This window comes from Heloderma suspectum, chromosome 1 (assembly GCF_057233095.1).
Source record: "Heloderma suspectum isolate Gila_16-S chromosome 1, 16-S_ref, whole genome shotgun sequence".
Classification (NCBI taxonomy): domain Eukaryota; kingdom Metazoa; phylum Chordata; class Lepidosauria; order Squamata; family Helodermatidae; genus Heloderma; species Heloderma suspectum.
In genome coordinates, this window is record NC_139458.1 from 107,232,127 (window position 1) to 107,250,745 (window position 18,619).

General features: G+C 39.7%; 1 protein-coding gene across 16 annotated transcripts in view; it reads left to right on the forward strand.

Annotated features, from left to right (window-relative positions):
- ELP4 (elongator acetyltransferase complex subunit 4) overlaps positions 1 to 18,619 on the forward strand; it is a 273,599-nt gene that overhangs the window by 10,623 nt on the left and 244,357 nt on the right. For 12 of the 16 annotated variants that reach the window (XR_014790626.1, XM_084853055.1, XM_084852962.1 and 9 more), the window contains exons 3-4: positions 2,128 to 2,184; positions 10,031 to 10,152. Coding sequence is in view for 14 of the 16 variants with exons in the window: in XM_084853055.1 (XP_084709181.1) it covers positions 2,128 to 2,184; positions 10,031 to 10,152 (179 nt within the window). In the remaining 2 variants the exon portion in view is untranslated. The remainder of the gene's footprint in view (positions 1 to 2,127; positions 2,185 to 10,030; positions 10,153 to 18,619) is intronic. The other 4 variants (XR_014790629.1, XM_084852971.1, XM_084853065.1 and 1 more) reach the window with 1 other exon arrangement.

Genomic DNA, 18,619 nt, shown 5'->3' on the forward strand with positions numbered 1-18,619 from the left:
GAAGCTGTCAGAGTTAAGCCTCCTAGGAGGATATTTCAGCATTATACTCCCAAGTTCTGTGAAAAGGTTACATTCTTTTTAACAATTTCATCACTCCTGTATTAGATCCACTTGCAAATTAAATGCTCATCTTCATTATTTGATGCACATTATCCTGGCTACTTTAACCAACTAATAGTAAAGTCAAGGTTATTAAAATGTTTTCTTTAATTGTTGTGGATTCCTGAAGTCTGGGTAACAACGTTACTTAGAAACTGTTAAATATTGTTTGAAATACCTGTACATCATTGGTTTTCAGCTGGTTGGTTGGGTTCTGGCCTAAGGCAGATAACACCATTGCCATCACCATTTTTTGCCTTTTTGGCTACCCTGCCCCAGCACCCATTAGTATTTGGTGGAAGAAAGGCACCTTCAGGAGGCCACCCTTGCTAGCCCCAGAGAACAAACAAGAGGAAAGCAATATAACTTTTAGTCTGTCTGGGAAGTCTAGAGTCTGTCTTGGTTAATAAAACAAAATACCCAAACAAAGTTGCTATTATCAGAGTTTCTACCTTGTCTTTGACAGAGTCTCTATGCCTTAAAGACTGGTTGACAGCTTTTCACAGCATGGAGATATAGGTACAGCTACACCCTTTGTGAAAATCCAGTGCCTACTGCCAGAGGGAAAAATGGCACCCCTAACTACTACATGATTTACTTAAAAGAAAATAGTCCTTTGGAACTTTCAGAGACACAGATAATATTGGGAACAAAATAAATATAAAATGTCCATACATCATGTTATTGCTTCAAGTTTTTGAAAAAACACTGAAGGTATGTCTTAAGACTTGTCCTCAAGATTTTTCAAAAAAAATTAAGAGTTAAATGTACCCAGAATACTACATTATGGAACAAACATAACCTGTACATTTTTATTTCTAGATTGATAGTTAGCTACCAGTGATAACAGAATGTTTTTTATGTTTTTGACTAAACATAATTTGACCACCTAAATATTCACGTAATTTTCTTTTGTTCCATCAAAAATGTGATACATATCTGACTAATGTTAATTTTCTAGAATAAAATTAATAGAATTTCCTATTCTAATAGGAAGGTTTTCATAACTGTCATTTGAATTAATTTTTGTGTGTTTTATTGTTAGGGAGATCACATTGTTAAAGTAATATTACAAAAAACATTTGTTAAGTAGCTGAGGTCAGGTAAAAAAAAAAGCTAAAACTTTTAGTTGGCTAAAGGCAGGACTATTCTTGTTCAGTATAAGCCTTGGAGCAATTTCAGCTATTTTAATTAGCTACCTTTTTGTTTTAGGTATGCAATTTAACCTGTCTGTTAAAGAGTACTTTTCACTTGTCAACATAATTGACTTTATCACCTTTTTAAAAGTTGAAAAAGGTAATCTCTAGAGAAGTACAAAACAGCGATTTGCTAAATATAATTATACAAAATATAAGTTGTCAAAATGTACCTTCCTGCTGAATGGCAGTGTGCCAAGTATTGTAACATATATGTTTGCTAACTTTGTATTGACGTGTGCGAATTAAATACAAGTGACACAGACTAACCTCCTTTAAGTTTAATAGCTACTATGGACATTAGTAAAATATTTTAGATGGAATTTTAGATGGTAGGGATTATTAAAATAGTCTCATCTCATTACCTAGAGCAATTTAGGAGAAATGTTCTATAACTTATGAAATGCTCACCTTAGGTCATGCTATTATTCTGTAGTATGGTGAATAATAATAAGGATAATGAGAATTTAATAAATTAATAATGATGGATTGTGACAGATTCTCAACAGCTCTAGGGCAACCTGTCTAGACTATCTACAGTATGTTGTATTTGCCAATACACCACATGCAAGTCTCCTTCCCCATAGCATTCAGAGCTTATCATCTTTAGGAGTTTCTAGTGACCTGAAACTACTGATAAATTTAAATTAAGTAGTCATTATGTTACTCTATATTGTGTGTATGGGAAAATACATGTAAATTAATATAAGTCTGCTGGAAGATCATGCACTTAACTGCTGTATCAGTTTACAGCTTTACTAACAATATGCCAAACTAACAGCTACTTACAAAAAATCATTGGCTGTCTTTTATGCTCTTCCACTTTGTATAGCTAGGCTTGGTCTCCTGAGTTTTTATCAGCAAGAAGGTGGCTACAAAATAAGAATGGGTAAGCATTAGACTAAATGTTGATTCTCTGGGCTCCTTTTTAAAAGATGGTAATCAGTTGTGTTACCACTGCAGTATAGCTTTGGTCTGCAACTAATTTCTCACAGGTCTGCTATATTTTTAATTGAGCGAGCACTGAGAGGTCCTAATGCAAGTTTTGTTCAGTCATTAATTCCTATGTGAACTGAGACACAGGCAAAGGGCTCCTTAAATTTTCATTGCTTTCCAGTGTGAACAGCACAGAGATTGTAGCAGATTCCCTTATATAACTCAGGTGTCACTCCCATCTGCCTTAGCTTGTATGGGAGAAAGTGGGGTGGGGGGGTGTCCTTGGAATTAGGAGGTGTGCTGAAGGCTAGATAGAAGGCCCCTGTGGGCCTCACTGAGCCTCTGGGTTTCCAGTCCTCTCTCCCTACAATTTAGTTGTTGCTCCAACTTAGAATGCCATTATTTTACAAAGCAAATGCTTTGCTTCAAGAGGAATGGAACCAATGGAACTAATTATCTGTGGTCTTAAACTCCCAGTTCAGAAGAGGTGTAGTCAGATGGGCTTGAAGAATTTTGTAAAGCATCTTTCATACATGACCAGGATTGATGTTTTGCCAGCTTCTTACTTTCATCACATAACTGTTGACATTCTTTGTTTCAAAAATAGAAGGAAGGCAAGCTACAGACTTGTCTGCCATGATCATGGCTAACTTGCCTTGCTCAAAAGAAATGAGGTGAGCACTAAGACTGGCTGCTAGAATGGTAGGAAAATACAGAAATTTCAGATCTTGTGCTGGTTACTTTTAGACGTGAGTCATGAAATGCTTGCACTTTAGTGCTTGCTAGCTGCAGAGGATCTGTCAAGATAGGAGGTGGCTATTATGTGAAAGGACAAGCTGCGTTGAATGCTGGTGAATTAAATATTGAGAGCAGGTTACTGCTTTACATTCAGTTTCATGCAAGGAAGATTTTTCAGGGACTGGCTGAGGTAAAGGTACCTTGCTGTAGTATAGTGTTGACCAGCTGCCACAAATCTGGATGGGGTGGAAGTTGCAGGCCCAACTGCCAGAATTTATAGCTGCCTGACATCTCCCTCAGTAGATTGGCCAGTTAGATTAATCTGGAATGGTTACCAGTTCTGTATCAGTATTGACAGTATCTGGCTAATTTTGGCCTGTTCTGGGAGAAATATAACTTGTACATACCTTTGGAATTTCTCTCCTGCCCTTATTCACTCACTGTAAAGAAAATGGGTGCATCATGTACAGCGTCAGTGTGAGCTGTTGCATCCTGTACAGGGTCAGCATGTGCTTCTCTAGTTATAGGTTTGGGAATTAATTTTCCCTGGAAGCTCAGATGGGCTTTGGTGGCTCACTTTTTCACCTTCTCTGTAGCGTAGCCTCTTCCTGCCATGGTTAATTAGTACTATTTGGCTTAGATCCAAGGTTGCTTTGCACAAGTGGAAAAGCATGTATGCCATTTTCCCCAAATGCTGCCATTTCTCCCCTCCTAAGGCAGTCTACTGTGGCCCATCCCACACCATTCTAAACGATCCCCTAACCCTCAGTAATGGTGTGGGGGGGGGGCACAGAGGACTGCAGTAGAGAAGAGGGCTTGGAAAGCACCATTGTGTGAGTGGAGATCTGTTTACACTTCTGTGAATCCAACCTGAAACATTCTCATCACTGCTTGCAGAAACGAGAGCTTCAGTCCGTGGTGGAGGGGCAGGTCAAACATCCCCCAAGAGGATTTCCTAGCATTCTGTTTCAAAGCACTTTTGGGAAGTCTTGAGTATATTCATTTGGTGTAGTGCTGGCTACCTGGTATCATTTACAGTCCATTCTTATTCTTCACCTGCTCAAACAGTGGATATGGAAAACTGCAGGCTATGAATTGGTTGTTTAGCCTGCGTAGGAGAAACAGTAAACATCCGTACTGCATTGTACCCTGTATTTTTATACTGCTTTCTGTGTGTCCTGTTGTGTGGTAAAACCAATAATGTGGGAGGTTTCACATGAGGACTCTATTTTAAAAAGATTTGGGGCAAGCCAAAGCATGGTAACTACTTCTTGGCCAGACCAAACTTTGGCAAGTGTTCGGGAGGTGTTAGGGCGTTGGACTCGATGGCCTTGTAGGCCCCTTCCATCCCTACTATTCTATGAAAAGTGTTAGAGAGGTATTACCTGGCAGATTACCTTCCCCAATACAGACTTGTGCAATCATTAAGATCATTGGAGGAGGCCTTGGTGGTTATACCATGACCTGCAGATTGCCATCTCACAGCAACCAGGAAGTGGACCTTCTCTGTGGTGGTGCCTGCCTTGTGGAATTACTTCCCCCCTAATATGTGGGGGGCACCAACTGTAGCAAGCTTTACGCACCAACTAAAGACCCATTTCTTTACCCAAGCCTTCCCTAAGGGAGTGTGCTGTTTTTAATTAATGTTTTATATAAATGTTCTAGCAGTTATGTATTTTAATGTATACCATGTATTTTAATGTATTTTAGTCCCTTGTAAACCACTTGGGGATATTTTAAAATACGGTCAGTGGTGTATCAATCTATTAAAATAAATAAATTAATAAATAATAAATAATAACATGCAGCAGAACATGTGTATTGACTTGACATGCCTCCTTCCTTTACCCTCTTAATGGAATGTTGCTACTGAATCTACGTGTGGTGGTAGCAAGTCCTAATTAAAACCACAGATAGGTGGAGATACATTGCCATCATCTGTATACATTGGATTTGTGGACCTAGATATATTTGCTCAGTAGATTTGTGACTTTGCTGAATTTGCATATTGTGGCAACCTGCACTTCCTTTTTCCATGGCTCTATTGTGTGAATTATGCTTCACTTTCAGATTGTTCATTAATTGCATGGTAGAAAAATACAAGAAGAGCTAATTTCTATGGTGGCAAAATACCTGTAACAAACAGTGGTGGTAGTGCGGGGTGGGGAGAATCCAAGCTGTGTAGGCTTTGAATAGTCACATAACTAGTGAAGCTAGGAAGAATGGGTGCTATCAGAGAAGCCCCATATGAGTGCACTTTAGATCTTTTGAATAAACAAAAGTTTAGTGACCTAGAAATGAATCAATAGAAAAGCTATTCTCTATGTGACAAATTGAAGAACTGAAGGATTCTTACAGAAGCATTGACTTTAACCATTCAAGATACTTTGTTTGTGAAGGCTTTCTGAAACACATTTAATCTTTAGAGCACTGTAGCAGACAGTAAGGTGTTCTATATTTAGTTCACTCTGTGAGTTTACTCTTACTGTAAGTTTACTTTTAGAGAAACCGGAGTGATACTTTAACCCCCCCCCCAAAAAAAAACCCCTATATGTATATATTTTAGAGCTTTTTGTCTCTTTTTTGGAAAATCTGAAGAGTACCTTCCACCAGCTTCACCCTCGGTGACTCAGCTATGCCCCTATCTGAATAGGGATAACCTGGTTTCAGTAGTCTATGCTCTGGTAACCTCCAAGCTAGATTACTGCAATGTGCTATATGTGGGGCTGCCCTTGAAGACTGTTCAGAAGCTGCAGCTTGTGCAAAATGAGGCAGCTGGATTAATAACAGGGGCTAGAAGGTCTGAGCATATAACACCATTTCTGGTCTGCTTGTATTGGCTGCCTGTTTGTTTTTGAGTCCAATTCAAAGTGCTGGTTTTACCCTATATGGCTCGGGACCGCAATACCTGCTGGAGCACCTCTTCTGACATGAACCTACCCGGACACTACAGTCGACATCTGAGACCTTACTCTTAAGTGCTTTCTCCGAGGGAGGCTCGGAAGGAGGTAACAAGGGAGAGGGCCTTCTCACTGGTTCCCCCCAGTGAGATTATGGAGTGCTCTCCCCACTGAGGTCGGCCTGGTATCAACACTATCATCTTTTTGGCACCAGGTTAAGACTGTCCTCTACTTGCAGGCATTTGACAGCATATGATGGGGGCATTTATATCAGTTGTTTTTATCAAGTCCAGTATGTTACTCTAATTGTTTTAGCTGTTAAAATTGTTTTAAATTTTGTATGTTAAAAGATTTTATATTATGTTTTTATTTCGTGTTTGTGGTTTGTAATTTTTGTGAACTGCCCAGAGAGCTTCAGCTATTGAGTGGTATAGAAATGAAATAAATAAATAATAATGGTGATGCAAGGACACAATCCTATCCTCTCCAAGGGTGCTGGCACAGTTCTCCATGCCAGCTGCAAGGGGGAGGAAGAGGGAAGCTTGGACTCCTGGGTCTGAGGTCAGAGTGCTGGGTTCAGCCTCAGATCCCGGAATCTGTAGTATCCTGTGCCCCCCCCCCCCCGACTTTATCTAGGGGCCATAAAATTGCTCCCTAAGATATGCAAAGATAAGCTATGAAATACGAACAGGCTGACTTAGTAATGCATGCTTTTATTCACATGGCAGCAGGCTGGTATTACTTCAGTATTGTTTGAGCCCAGTTGCAGTCTGTTCATCTAAATCACAATCTTGTTTGGTTCATAGCACAGTTAAGCTAAAATGCTTTGCTTCATACTAATTTAGTCCCATTGATTTAGATTAGGGGCGCAATCCTATGCATGTTTAGACAGAAAACAATCATACAACTCCCAGCATGCCCCAGCCATCCACACTAGCTGGGGAATGCTAGTTGTGTGACTTTTTTTCTGTCTAAACTTGCATAGGATTGCACCTTAAATCAGTTTATATAAAATTTCTTAAGCTCATAGAAACTCTGTCCCAGCTAACTAAAAATACTGCACCCTGTACTCCCATTCCTCTTATGCTGTCATTATGAGTGTGAAAAAGCTATTTTTTCTTAGGCAATGAAAGCAGCTATACAACATTGTTGCTTTAGTTATATATTTATTTAATACCTTTTTATCTGCTCTTCCTCCAAAGAGTTCAGGGCAGCTTACAAAGTTCTACACATGCACAATGTTCTCCTCACAGCAACACTGTGAAGTAGCATAAGCCAAGAGATTATGGCCTGGTTCTAATGTCAAGAAAAGCCACAGTTCTAGAGAATCCTGGTTTACTGGGACTGAGAAAGCTTACTAGTGCATGTAACCTGGTTGCTCCCACTTGGCTTTTCCTGCAGGTGGGAGTGGCTCAATTGTAACCTTTGAACTTCGGATTCTGGCTTGTCTTTCTTTCAAGGACAAGGATTGCCAAGAGGGAGTGATTTGACTACATGTACCAGCATGCATGCTGGATCCCAATAAGCAAGGGTTTTCTTGAACTCTGGCTTATCATGATGTCCAAACCAGCCAAATGACTGGCCCCAGATCACCCAATGAACTTTGTGGAGATTTAATTATAGACCAAATTAATGAAGCATGGGTCTGTGAACAGCTATTAGCTGTGATAGTTCAATATAGCTTCCATGTTCACAGGCAGTATGCTCTCAAAGAAGAAAGAATGGAGAACTGTTGCGTTAATGCCCACAAGTGTTTGGTTAGTCACTATTGGAAATAGGATATTGGACTAGATGGGCCCTTTGTCTTACCCAACAGGACTCTTCTTGTGTTCCTATTCTTTGTGGATAAAAAGAGCACTAAAGGACCATGGACGCTTCAACAGCTTACAGTGCAATCCTATGGATTGCACTCCCCTTAGAAGAAAGCTTCTGATGTTGGAGGCTTCCATGTATCCCATGCCCTGTCAGGTGGCTGCCCACAGGGTGGGAGGAGCAACAGAGGGGGTTTTCGCCTCTCCGTCCTCCTTTTAATTTCCACCCCCCGCCCTTGGACAGGCATTTGAGCCCATCTAGAGAGGGTGTGCTGGTGGGGGCTGGGCTGGGGCAGGAGAAGCCATAGGATTTCTCATATCCCAGTCTCTTCCCTCCCTGCCCACTGGAACACCCCATTTTCATCATCACAATCACATTTATATCCCACCTTTCTTCCATCATGGAACTCAAGGTGGCTACATGTGGTTCCCAGGTGGTCTCCCTTCCAAGCACTGACCAGACCCAAACCTGCTTAGATTCAGCAAGGTGGCTGCCTCAAGTGCCTTCAGACTATCCCCTGGGACCTTCTCTCTGAGGCTGCATTTGGAACCTCGGAAAGCAGCTGATGTGGTTCTTTCCACAGCAGCTGCAAGGGGGCAGGAGAGGGGGATAGGAACTCAGAGTCCCCCTCCCAGGGTTATAGCAGTGTCTACGGCCTTGGAGGAGGACTCCAAACAATCCTATGGTCCCTGGGGCAGTCTTCCAGGAACCATAGGATTGCCCTCTTAAGGATGTAGCCCTATACGCACTTATCTGGGAGTACATCCTATTGAAAGCAGTGGGGTTACTTCTCACTAGACATGCATAGGATTGCACTGTAAAATCCTGTCAATTGTAATAACTCCTTAACTTCCATTTTGTGTGTACCTAGTAACATCAATATACTTTGCACTTTTCAACATACCTCCTTTTTAAATATTATACTGTAACATCTCTTCCAAAGTCCAGAGGAAGGGGAGAACTATAAACATAAACAAAATAAACCATGTAAGCAGTCAACAAGTATCGGAGTACAAATTTCAGTAGAATCTATTAATTTAAGAATATATCAGAAAGTTTTCTTCTGCTGGTAAATTTTGCCTGCAGCGACACATATGTTCCTGTAGTCGCACTTCAAGTCACAGCTGGTGTCTAATTCATTTTCCTTACTTCGAAAGCAACCTAAAGTTACCTGCAGCATACACCTCTGAACCCTAAGCAGAGCACCAAAATATAAACGTTGGTTCAGATTCCCTTATGTCAGATTTTAATATTTAATATCTCCTACAGTTGAATTCTTGAAGTTAAAAGTCCCTATGCACCTTAAAAGACATAGAAGTCAGTCTTTCTTTTTCTAGATGAAGAGACTTCTAAACTATCTATTACCCCTGGATATGATACAGTGCATGATCTTAGTGAAATGAAATAAATGAAAATGAAATGAAGCCACTGCTTCGGAATGTGGAACTTTACAATGTGTAAAAGGGATAATGGAACAGCTTGCGACATGGAAGCAAGTGAACATGTTCCATTTCACCAGTATTGGAAGGCTCTTGCCTGGGCCTGCGCTCCATTGAAGCACCACAGCAGAGCATTTTTATTTAGCTGTTCGAAGATAATTTAGGTTGCAATCCTATATACGCTTACCTGGAAGCAGGTCCTATTGAGCTCAATGGGACTTATTTCTGAGTAGACGTGGATAGGATTGTATTGTCATTTAGATTTATAGCAGACCCCAGTTAAGCTCTCACATTCATTTCTTTACAGAAATAAGTCAGATACTTTGTTTCTAATATCCCAATAAGTTATGGTAATCTCTAAAGATCAAGAGGATGTGGGGAAAAAACCCTCCCTGACCCCTAAGAGGCACAACTGATTAAGTATTAGGTTCAGTATTTCCAATGATGTTCTAAAGAAGGAACTGCTTTTAGGGCAGCAACCCAAGTTATGAAAATGCCATCTGACTAATGTGTTATGTAGAATATGTTGCTGTTCATCCTGTCAAGGTACTCTCCAGAGCTCTGCCTTTTCTGGCTTGGCCAGACAAAAATACAGCTTATCATAGAGACAATGCAATCCTATGCAGAGTAATCCTATTACTCTATTCAGAGTAAGCCCCATTGAGTCCAATGGGACTTACTCCCCAGTAGGTGTGCCTAGCATCGTTGCGGCTGGCATGTTGGATCCATCCGTGTTCTTTGAGTTATTCCCTAGTGCCTTGTAGTCCTATGAACACAAGCAGAAATATATGCACAAATCTAGAAGTGGTATTGACAAAACATTTTGCAGTCTCTTTCCCCCATCTACATTTTTTACTCATCAACAAATGTGTTTGTCTCGCTAGTAATGTGTGTATTCTGTTTCCCACAGAGGAAGATGTATACGGCGTTTACTCCAATCTGTTGTTCAAGCATTTCCTTGCAGAGGGAATCGTTTGTGGACATAATTTATTTGTTGCTTCAGATAAAGAGGAGCCTGCTGATATTCTTAAGGTAAATAAAAGGTTTCTCTCGTGTGAACATTATGTAATGTGTCTTAGATTGTGTTAAAATCAACACTAAAGCCCTGTTAGCACCAGAGTTCTGTTACCCGGTATTAGAGGTGCACTGGTATTGGGCTTATATGTTAACTTCCCAAAACCTTCAACTTTTTTCCCTTGCCTCACTCTCTCAAGGATAAAGTATTATATTGGTCACCAGAATACCCGTTTAATCTCTACCCAGGGTCTGTGAACATGCTACCGTAATCCTTGGATTAAAATAGGAGTAATTATAGTGGTTCAGAGAAATCCTAGGTACAGATAAATTCAGTGTTATGCCAAGATGAAGAAAGAGGGGAAGGGAGATACTCAGCTATACATGCTATAGTATGTATAGCTGAGATAAGGCACAGAGCAGCATAATTATGAAACCACTTATCATCTAATATTGTTGCATTGATTTGTGGGGTCTGTGTCGCAGAAATAAATGAAACTAAATGGTTATATGATACCTGCAGAAAATGGAACACATTTTCATTAATGACAGCAGTCTTCGTTCTACAACAATAGTCTTTGTTCTACAGCTAGTTTATCATGGGGAAAAACACAGACACAAATGGTGTATTGGACGCCACTTACGGCCATAAAGCCCTGAGTTTTACCTAATCGCAGCCGTTTACAGCTCTATTTATGTAAAAATCATACTATAAAAACTATAATTACTCTGGTTTCTTTGGAATCCAGCCTCCATAATCCGCGGTGGAATGTCACCACTCACCTCTGCCTCCCGAGGATCCACCGTGAACCGGCACTCCTGCTCCGGATCCTCAGTGATATGGCAATGGCAGCTGCCATTGCTGTTTTGCTTGGAGAAGGATAGCTGCAAATGGCGTAGTGGACGCCACTTACGGCCATAAAGCCCTGAGTTTTACCTGATCGCAGCCGTTTACAGCTCTATTTATGTAAAACTTGAGGCTTTACGGCCTCAAGTGGCGTCCACTACGCCATTTGCAGCTATCCTTCTCCAAGCAAAACGGTAATGGCAGCTGCCATTGCCGTATCACTGAGGATCCGGAGCAGGAGTGCCAGTTCACGGTGGATCCTCGGGAGGCAGAGGTGAGTGGTGCCATTCCACTGCGGATTATGGAGGCTGGATTCCAAAGAATCCGGAGTAATTATAGTGGTTTACAGAAATACTAGGTACAGATAAATTCAGTATTATGCCAAGATGAAGAAAGATGAACCTCATTTGAGTCTGTGGCAGAATTCTCTGCCATCCCTACTGGTCATAAAAGAGTCATTTCCCAGAAGGCAAACTTGTGAGTCTAAAAGAAAAGTAACTTGATTACTTAAGAAAAGTAACCTAAGTTCAAGGCAGGGGTGGGGTCTGAGCTCCAAAACACAAACCCCAGTTAAACCAAAATAAAGGTGGTGCTGGAAGACAGCACTTTGCTTTGCAGCATGCCAGTGCCCCAGTTAAAAAAAAAAAAAAAGTTAATAAAATCTTAAGAAATACAAATAAAAATTAGAAGGGGCAAGTAGCCTGGAGGTGTATGTGGGCACCATGTTGGAGACCCCAGTCCTAGGCCTTTATGGGAATCCCCCAACTGTCAAGAGAGGCTTTTCAGGGGCTAAAGGGAATGTAGTGGGTTGAAGGGTTGGGGAATTTGCTTGCATGAGCATCCCTTCCATTTGGGGTAGAATTAGATACAATCCATTGTGTTTTCTGTAGTCTTATTAAGTTCTGTTGCTAAGTGATTCAGTCAGGGGAACAGTTGTGAGATTTGAACTGTGGATGCCACACAAAAATCTATACTTCTAATAATTTGTTACATTAAAAAATATAGCATAAAGGACCACCAAAGTATAGTCCTTGAATCTGATTTTGTTTTGTTCTTTACAAGAAATTATCTGTGATATTAAATTTATAACATTTTATAATTGCTTGTGTGGATGCAACTTAAACTAGTTAGCTTTACATATTTGTGGGGAAAGAGTGGTGTGTATGTGTCTTAATTTTGCTATTTTCTAGTGTATAGATGCAGGACATATTTATTAGATGAAGTAATCGTGGAATAAACTATGACTAATAACTAAGTTCTTACTATCTAATAAGGGTTTTCACTTTTTTCCAAAAAGTTTGAGAGGAAAATGTTTGTGTTGGATATCTGATGATGCAGCATGTATATTCACATTTACTTTACATACTTAATTATTAGGCTTAAACATGAACAAAAGAGAAAACGTTTACATATAATGGTGGGATTTCTGTATACAGGGATACTTGTGTATCGGACATTCAGATAACCAAGCCTTTGAATCTTACTGTAGAGAGAAATGTAGGAGCTAATAGTGAACACACAATGCTCATTAAGGCTGCAATCCTTATTTCCAATTATCTGGCAATAAGACCCATAGAATAGAACTTAATGGGGCTTACTTTTGAATAGATATGTATAGGCTTGGTCTGTAAGACTTGTTTTGTTGTCTGTAAAACCATGATCTCATTAAAGCAATCGGATTTTATTAGGCAATAGATTTAGAAAAGTTCCAATGTTACTGTCTTTCCATTCTAATAAACCATAACTCTTTAACAGGTTATGATCATGCGTTTAATGGAGCACATGGATGGCTAAAAGCATGCTAAGGGCATAATCCCATGGGATTGACACTTGAATTAAGGAAACCACTGAAATCAGACATTTCTGATCATTGTATGCCTTGCTGGGCTCTTGCTGGTAGGGCAGGAGAAGCAACGAAGGCTGTTAAGCTTCTCTGTCCCCTTTTGCAGTATTTTATGCTAGACTGGCCTCTGAGCCTATCTAGCTGAGTTGTACTGCCAGGCTCAGGGACAGGGACTGAGAAGCCATTGGATCCGTCTGAGCTTCAGCCTTGGGAAAAGGAGCCACCATGGAGCTTTCCATGGAGGCTGGGAGGGGCATGGGGATGGGGGGTGGGAAATCCCCACTCTGATTTCCCTGAGATTGTAGCTCTGTCTACACCCTTGGAGGGGGAAATCCTCAGCATCCTGTGGCCCCTCAAACACCAGATAGAGGCCATAAGATTATGCTCTAAGGCAGCTAATCCATATGATTCATAGTAGAAAATTTTAAATTGACCTGCTTTAATTTTGTAATATATGATTGGGAGTATCTTGATCCCAAGACAAATATTGCTGGTTCTAGGAAGGGGAAAAGATAGTTTTATAGGCCATAATTATCTTAAAACCGCATAACTAACAGACAAGGGGAAGCTAAAAAAGCCCCATCAGCTGCCTGAGATACGTTATATTACTACCCAGCAATTTATCCATCATCCTTGGTTTGAAAACACATTCATTCCTATTGTAGCCAAAGTTTCTTCAGGAAGTCGGCATTAAGATATAACTGTTGAAAAATTACACTCTTGTAAAAATCCTATAGAACAATATGCAGGAAGGTTTAGACAAGATATTTTAAACATTTGTGTTCAGTCACTTCACCTGTGTAACAGACATAGGAAGCTGCCTTATACTGAGTCAGGCCCTTGGACCATCTAGCCCAGTATTGTCAACACTGACTGGCAGCAGCTCTCGAGGGTTTCAGGCAGGATTCTTTCCTTGCCCTACCTGGAGAAGCCAGGGATAGAACTTGGGACCTTCTGCATGCGAAGCATGTGTTCTATCACACATGCATGCTAGAACATAAAAAGTTATAAAGTAAAAAGCATACCAAATATTTATGGAACTGATTGCAGTTTAATGCAGAATTATCATTCAGTATTTTGTAGAATCCTGAAACTATACTTACACAGATGCAGATAATGAGTTGTAAGGTGGACCTATTTGCATTCTGACAGGTGGAGGCTAACTGGAAAAATTATATGCTTAAGTACGATTGCTTTCTATCGGTTTGGGGTGTATGTAACTTCCCCAGGAGTGCACCTTGATGTTTAGAAGCTGAATTTACAACGTAAGTTCCATACCACAATCAGTAATTCACAAACATATTTTAGTGAGAGACCCACTAATTACTGCTGGATTTCTGATACTAGTACACAAGTCCCTGCTAAGCTATGGAGCTCATTCAGGCGGCAATCCTATGCATGCTTACCTGGGAGTTAGTCCAATTGAATTCCATGGACCTTTTCAGTCGATGTGTATAGGTTTGCACTATCAGTGTTCATGACCAATTGCTAACTCTCTGTCTAACGTATCTTCCAGTGTTATGAGAATCCCGCTTTTGCCATGAACTTTACTTACAGTGCAATCCTATACATTCTACTCAGAAATATGCCACATTAAGTTCAATGGGAATTACTCTCAGGAGTATGTGTTTAGGGTTGCACCCTTAATGGCCATGGGCTAATCAGTACTTCTAAGCCCAATTTATTTGCCTTTGTTGTCAGAAGGTGAAAATAAGATCACCCCTTGGAGAAAGGTTGGGAAACAACCTAAATAAATCAACACCGCTAGCAGTGAATCACTAAGTAGAAAAAGTAGCATCAATAGATGTCTTTGATGACATCTATATTTGAATAAATAAATAATACCTTCTGGGAATGAGAGTTACTGCCATGGCTGGAACATTCACATTCTTTGATGCCAGCACAAAGTTACTGTGTACTTGGGCAACAGGCACTTCAGACTTTTCTAATACTACATATTACTAATACATCTGAAATCCCTATGGAACAATTTGTAGTAATTTTTCAGATTGATCACCTAAAGGAATAGGTGTGGCTAGTTGCTCACTGTGGAAAATAATCTGCTACATCTTTGTTTTTGTTTTATTTTAAAATCTTGTTTTGGGACTCCTGTAACTCCTTCCCACTATCTGAAAGGATTCCTGCTACTCATGAATACAAAAAGAACTTTTGTTTTCTTTTTTCTCTTATTCTTCAACAAACATCCCCCCCCCCCCCAATTTAGCTTGCCTGAGTTCATTCTTGTGGTTTACCTTTTCCTTTTTTTTTCCGTTTTGGATTACATTTTGGCCTAGTCCAGACAAACCATAAATGATGGTTTAGTACTACAAGACTGAGCCACAACTAGCATTAGACTCACACATCCACCTCCCCTCCTCCCCTGTATGTGAAGGCATGAGTTTGAAAACTATGAACTTACCCCACAGTTTTCTATTATGTCCAAACTCTGGAAACTGGTTTATTCTAACTGTGATTAGTTCAAACAACCTGGATCAAACAGTGGTCAGATCTTCATTTGTTTGAACTAACTTCACAATAACAAGTTTCTCAAGTTTGTATAGAACTGGAAACGGTGGCTTATTTAAAAGCAGAAGCTTTTAGTCTCATCCTGTTGCACATGGGAGAGGAGGGGGAAGCACACAAGAGTGAGGCTACCTGTGACTCATTTTCGTACGTCTAAACCATAGTTTAGCAATATTTATTATTTATTTATTGGCTTTCTGACACCAGCCAGGGTGGTTTACAAAATTTTCAAAAAATAAACACGATAAGCAAATAAAAACATAGTAAAACTTCCTTAAGATTTTTCAAACCCTGCAAATCTGGGGATTACCTTGAGAGTGCTGATACTTCTCTTTTGTGCAGTTTTAGCTAGTTGTATAGGAACACGTTAATTCGTATTGAAAGGAATGATTATAGTAACTTTAATTCCTTTTCTATTATGTGCATGTAAAGGCATGCCATCTATCCTCAGAACTCTGTTTCGTAGTGCCAGAATGGTTTTTATATAATAATTTCAATTCTGAAAATATATTTATATTCATGCTAAATATATATGCTTTACATATGCATGCCCCATTTTAAGAATGAATCTTTGTGGATGTGGAGCCTAGGGTAGCTTTAGATTTTTTTTATTGATACATGTTGTTCTTACTGTGTTCATTCTATTTTATTCATATTGTGTCATTGAGATTTTCCTGATCTAATACAGAGAATATTGAAAGAAGGAAAGATAGAAAAAAGATTATTCAATCTCTCATATATTTATAAATCGGAGGCAGGCAGAAGGTAGATCAGGATCTACTAGTAGATCTCTGGGTTATTTGCAGTAGATCAGCAGGGTTTCTGACTTCCAATAGTTCAACAATAGCAAGTAAAATGGAATGTTTAAAAAAATATCTGCCATGGCTAACCTGGTGCTAATCACTTATCTCTTGGCTTCAGTGTTCCTGACCTGTAAAAAGGGAGCATTGATTGGGTGCCTTTGAGCAGGTTTTTGTGCAGCTCTACTGGCCACTTCGAGAGTTTTGAGTTAGAATCCATGATCCATAGTAACTCAGATGCAGATTAGCTTTTGTACACGCAGTGTATGGCTCATGGAATGCAGTAGTAGATAACTGACTCCACCACATGCACACACACACCCCCACACACACACATAGGTTTGCATCTGTCTCTGAACTTCGGGGTTCTGGGAAAAATCAAAGTAGATCCCACAAGCCTGAAGTCTGCCCACCCCTGCTCTAGATTATATGCTGACGTTTTTAGTGATTGGAATAAGAAAAATATAAGATTTTACTTAGATCGTGTGCTAAAAGTCAGTTATAAGAAAGAATGACATGTGCATGTTTAAAAACCACCAACTTTTTCTCATTTAGGTCAGACATTTTTTAGATGCCAGAATATTTATATGTAATACTGTTTTTGAATGTATGAAAATAATTTACCTCTCTAACTCCAATCTAGCTGCTGTTGGGTTCTGTTCTTTGTTATGAATATATTTTTTTAAGCGAATGGGACTAATACCACTTCCAGACAAGGCTTTTATTGTGCAATCACCCTACTTCATTCACAGAATTTTACAGGGAGTTCTGATAGTGTCATCTTCCATTTATAAACTTCCCTTGCTTCCTTTGTCTTTTTCTTACCACAGAAAGGCCGCATTCAGACGATCACTGGGGTGAAAGAACCCCTCATGAGTTCTTCCCCCGCACTTGCTGTGCACTGACAGCAGTTTGCATAATTACCCGCGATACAGTGCAGGTTGCGGTGTCATCTAAACCCAGCGCGTGGTGGGGTGGCTTCTCACCCACTCCACAACCCCTGCTGCAAGTCATGGGTTGTGACATATGTACCCACCACTGCATTGGGGGTAATTATGCAAATTGCAGTCACGTGCACAGAGATGAGGGAAGAACCCACAATAGGTTCTTTTGCCCACACAATTGTCCAAACCGGAAGGAAAAAAAGATGGAATAGCTGCACAATGTCTTTCCATCTGGAAGTCCCATCTGAAGAAATTAACTTTTATAGATCTATAGTGTAAATATTCTAAAACCATTTGTTTATCTTAATGAATAATAGGACTTGACTTCAAAAATGTTTGTCCAGGAAATGTATTCCTATTTTTTGTTTAATATAATGGTTAGTATATATAATATACTTTAACAGCAAAGTAGATTCCTTTCCTAACAGCCCATGCAGTGCTCTATGATGGAGTCATGCTTATTTGTGTAGCTTTCGAATATTACTATGTAAATATCATTTCAAACATGAATATGTAATACCTTATATGCTTTTAACCGCATCTTGTGTATTTAACAAATACAACACTAACAAATTTGCAAATGCTTGTTATAATAGATTTATTTATTGATACATGAATAGATAATGTTTAAAATTCTAAGCAACATTGTTTATTAGGGAGAAAAAAACAAGAAGGATCAAAGGATCTCATTTAAGAGGGATTTAACATACGTCATGGATTATGTTGCTAAATAGTAGCACAGTAGTAGTTCTCCAGTATTGTAAAATAGCTTAGAGAGAAGTATGATGCCAATTGTTGGTGTTAGTGTAATGCATTGGTAATTAAGAGGGTGCGAGGTTAAGCTTCATTAACTGTGGTGGGATTGTGCCTTTGGTTTTATTATGCCCTAGAGAACAGAAGAAGAGAGATAGGTCAAACTATTAAAACCTGATTTTGTTTAGTGCATCTGCCAAAGAAGGCAGAACAGTGTAGCTATTGACATAAGGAGAAGAAATATGAGGAATATGCATTCTGATGTAAAAATGCAAGATTTATGCATTTGTTTAGTTATAATGACAAGGAAATCCTTCCCAAGATTTGGAGCTGTGAAAAACATACATTACTTTTGTAGTCTTCCCCCTACTCCGTAGATCTTTTTTTCCTGATCCTTCTGTTTACAAATCTTCTATAAACTGATGTGACGAAAGCGGTTTGTTTTGAATATTAAATTCAAAGAGTATGATCCTTCCTTGTGCAGTTTCAGAGAGAAATGGATGGAGAGATCTCTTGTTTCTCCTTTTTCTCCTTGAGGTACGTGCATGAGCCCATTTGCAGGAATATGATGGGTCGTTATGATGGGGAGTAGGAGATCTCTTGGCAGCTCCTATATCCCCATAGTTCTGTAACCATATGAGGGGTATGCTCAGACCTTATATTCTCTGGATTGCCCTGGTGCACTGCTTGTGGCAGTGTTCATGTACCTGGGGGTGAGGGGGAAAGTGAAACAGGGCTGTTTGGAACTCTGAAGGGTTACCTGTGTGTGCAGGCA